This window comes from Mandrillus leucophaeus, unplaced genomic scaffold (genome assembly GCF_000951045.1).
Source record: "Mandrillus leucophaeus isolate KB7577 unplaced genomic scaffold, Mleu.le_1.0 Scaffold41, whole genome shotgun sequence".
Classification (NCBI taxonomy): domain Eukaryota; kingdom Metazoa; phylum Chordata; class Mammalia; order Primates; family Cercopithecidae; genus Mandrillus; species Mandrillus leucophaeus.
The window spans coordinates 5,665,805-5,669,144 of record NW_012104365.1 but is presented as its reverse complement, the minus strand read 5'-3'; the positions used below and the strand labels follow the sequence as shown (position 1 = coordinate 5,669,144).

The following is a 3,340-nucleotide window of genomic DNA, read 5'->3' as shown; positions in this document are numbered from 1 at the left end:
TCACCTCAGAGCCAGCTTCTCTTGTGGATTTTGTTCACCTCAGAGCCAGCTTCTCTTGTGGATTTTGTTCACCTCAGAGCCAGCTTCTCTTGTGGGTTTATTCCTTTGAGAATCAATCAGACTACCCTTTGCCAGGTAGTTTGATCGTGTTTTGGATGCTTTGACTACGATGCTATGGACTCTGGGTCTTGTTTAAGTTTCACAGAAAATGTAGATTTTTTTTGTAGCAAGAAATCGACCTGGTTAGGTTCAGGCTGCAAATTTTGCACCCCGTTCCTGTGTCTGTGTTCTTAGGCCAGTTTAGTTTAGAGACTTTCCAGTGCACTGTGGATCGGCCCCATGTGCGCCCTTGGGGCCCATCTGAGACCTGGGCAGTGGTCTATCCTGTAGGTCAGTTTTCTTCCCTTTGCCCTTTAGGGTGAGGACCACGTAGAGACTGTCTTGGGATGACCCGGGTGCTCACACACAGCTGTGTGCCATCCTCTCTGTTCCCCTTTCCTCTCATCGCCTCCCCCACACTCTGACTCCTGGCTCCTTGGCCTCTGACTAGAAACCAGGGCTTTCGTGTTCCCTGTGCTGGGTGGAGGATGGAGACTGAGGGGACAACAGGAGCCCCCACACTCTTGGGCCACCACTCCTTTAGTCAGGAGGAAGATTCCCTTCTCTCCAAGCTTTTTGGGCCTGCCGAGACTGCCGCTGTCACAGGGTTTTACCAGGGGTTGGACTTGCTGAAGGCAAAACCAGCCAAGACAAAATAATAATAATTTTAGAACCCAGGGCAGGCCGGGCACGGTGGCTCACACCTGCAATCCCAGCACTTTGGGAGGTCGAGGTGAGTGGATCACGTGAGGTCAAGAGTTTGAGACCAGCCTGGGCAACATGGTGAAACCTGTAATCCCAGCTATTCGAGAGGCTGAGGCGGGAGAATTGCTTGAACCTAGGAGGCAGAGCTTGCAGTGAGCCGAAATCGCGCCACTGCACTCCAGCCTGGGTGACAGAGCGAGACTCCATCTCAAAAAAAAAACCCCAAAAAACAAAAAAATCCCAGGGCATTTCCCTCCTCTCTGTCTCGAATGGGTTTCCCTTCCCATTCCACAGGCAGAGAGGACTTCTTGGAGTGCTTTCTGCACCTGAAACTCAGCTCAGGGGTTGGGGCTGGCTTTGAGTTCGGGCCAGGAGAGACGGAAGAACTGGCAAGCCGGGGACCTGCGTCCAGGTCGCTTGGAATTCCAGGCCCCCCCGTCCTCCTGCTCTGAGCCCCACATGGAGGGAGTGGCTCTGTGCCTTCTGCCCGAGGGTTTCAGCTCATCCCGTGGGAAAGATGGGTGGAGTGCACTTACACCGCCTTGGAACCAGAGACCGGAGTAGCCCTTCTGTTGCCTCTCGTTTTTGTCAGGAAGTAGCCGTCTGGGACTCAAGGATGGGTCTTTGAAGCTGATGAGAGATGCCTTTGTGAGTGCTGTGTTGTGCGGATGTGGAGATGACTCCGGCCCTGTGCCCTGCCTTGCTTCCTCCAGGACTCGGGACCCTGGAGGACTGACGCCGCTGGCCTGGGCGTCCCTTTCTGCTGAGCCATGGCGACTCCCGACGTGAGTGTGCACATGGAGGAGGTGGTGGTGGTGACAACTCCGGACACTGCGGTGGATGGCAGCAGCGTGGAGGGCGTGAAGACTGTGTTGGTGACGACCAATTTGGCCCCTCACGGGTAAGCTCAGGCCTCAGTGCCATTGGGGCTGATGGGGGCTTGGGTTAGGCTGTCCTTGGCTCAGCTGGCATTAACATAGTAAGGGGCAAGTGTCAGGATTTTCCTAGTTCCAGTTCTTCTGAGACTGGACTTAAATTGTGTGTGTAAGTAGAGAGTGAAGAAAAGCAGAAATGGCCCCGGGAACCAGAAGACCCAGATGCAGCTCTGGGGAGGCCTCCCGTACCCGCACGGCCATGTGGCTCCACGTCCTGAAAGGCCGTGACTTCTCGTGTGAGAGGGAGCAGTAGGGATGGCAGAGAGCTGGCCTTTCAGAAATGAAGAGCCAGTGATTTTCTTGACAGTCTTCATGAAACTATGAGTGTTTTCTTCCTCATCTCTGTACCAGATGTCCGAATCAAATGTTAGTTGGCAAAAGTGCTAACATTTGCCCAAACTGCCGGCTTTGTTTTGCTGCCTGTAGGTGGAACTACTAAGAGGTAGCAGAGCTGCTTCTGCTGTGAGCCGGTGTCTGCTGGGGGTGAGATAAAGGCCCAGTCAGCCCTTGTGTCACTCCTGCCTCTACTGGGGGTGAGATAAAGGCAGAGTCAGCCCTGGGCAATCCAGGGCAGCGATCCTCATTCTTCCTCCCCAGAGGACTCTGGGACTCTGGGGCTCTGGGCTGGGGCTCCCGTTGGTCTCATCCTTGCTGTGTCTCGTGTGGCATCTTCATGTTGACCTAGCATGTCACTGAGCATGAGCTTTTGACTTTCTCACCATTTGACAGAGGATGACTCTAGACTGCCAACCCCTGTGCGGTGCGGGTCAGGCCTCCCTTCATGGGCGGTGTGCAGGCAGCTCCTGCCTGGGAGGACCTGGCCCTGAGTTCCTTCCTGCCTTTCTTCCCTTGCTGTGGAGCCTGTTGTTGCACCTGAGACTTTAACCTCCTGCATGTCCAGGTGGTGGAGGCTGTTGTGCGAGCACAGAACAAGACATTGACCTGTGTAGGTTCCTGGTGCGAGGTACCCTGTCCTTTCCTGCCTCATCCACACAGCTGGCGGCCACGTCTGGAAATGCAGGAGTGTCTGAGTGGGACCTCCCAGCTGGATGTTCACACCTCCATTCTCCTTTTTCCTTTGTCAGCACCTTGGTGCACAGCTTCCATGTTTTCCGGGCATGTGTCCATGATGTTTCCTGACATCTCCCACCCCACACCTCCCCACTCTTGCCCAGAGAGGCAGTGCCCAAGTCCCCTCCCGTGGGGCACCATGGCCACGGCTGCTGGGGTGGTGTCCACGTCTCCTCACCCGAGCCCTGACATGGCCTGCAGTGAGTACAGTGTGACAGCAGTGACCCGTGGCCGGAGAAGTCCACGTAGCTTTCTCATGGTGCCCTAGGGCTGCTGCGAGGAGCCCAGGGTCATTTCTGACCTGGGGAGAGGCTGTTCTGGTCCCACCTGAGCCCAGCTTTTGTGTCACCCACCCAGGCGTCCAGGTGGAAGGGGCCTCGGAGTAGTCCCAGTCCTATATCTAGCTCTCCTGTACCGAGCCCTGACACCGTGGCTGTGGCTGCCGGGGTGGTGTCCAGGTCACCTCACCTGACCTGTGACAGCGTGGCCGTGGCTGCCGGGGTGGTGTCCAGGTCACCTCACCTGAGCCG

At 56.0% G+C, this 3,340-nt stretch overlaps 1 protein-coding gene across 1 annotated transcript in view; it reads left to right on the top strand.

Moving 5' to 3' along the window:
* The first annotated feature begins 1,103 nt into the window (after positions 1–1,103).
* GMEB2 (glucocorticoid modulatory element binding protein 2) overlaps positions 1,104–3,340 on the top strand; it is a 25,973-nt gene continuing 23,736 nt past the window's right edge. Inside the window, exon 1 of the mRNA XM_011992389.1 lies at positions 1,104–1,705. Within this exon, the coding sequence (XP_011847779.1) occupies positions 1,575–1,705 (131 nt within the window). The 5' untranslated portion in view covers positions 1,104–1,574. The remainder of the gene's footprint in view (positions 1,706–3,340) is intronic.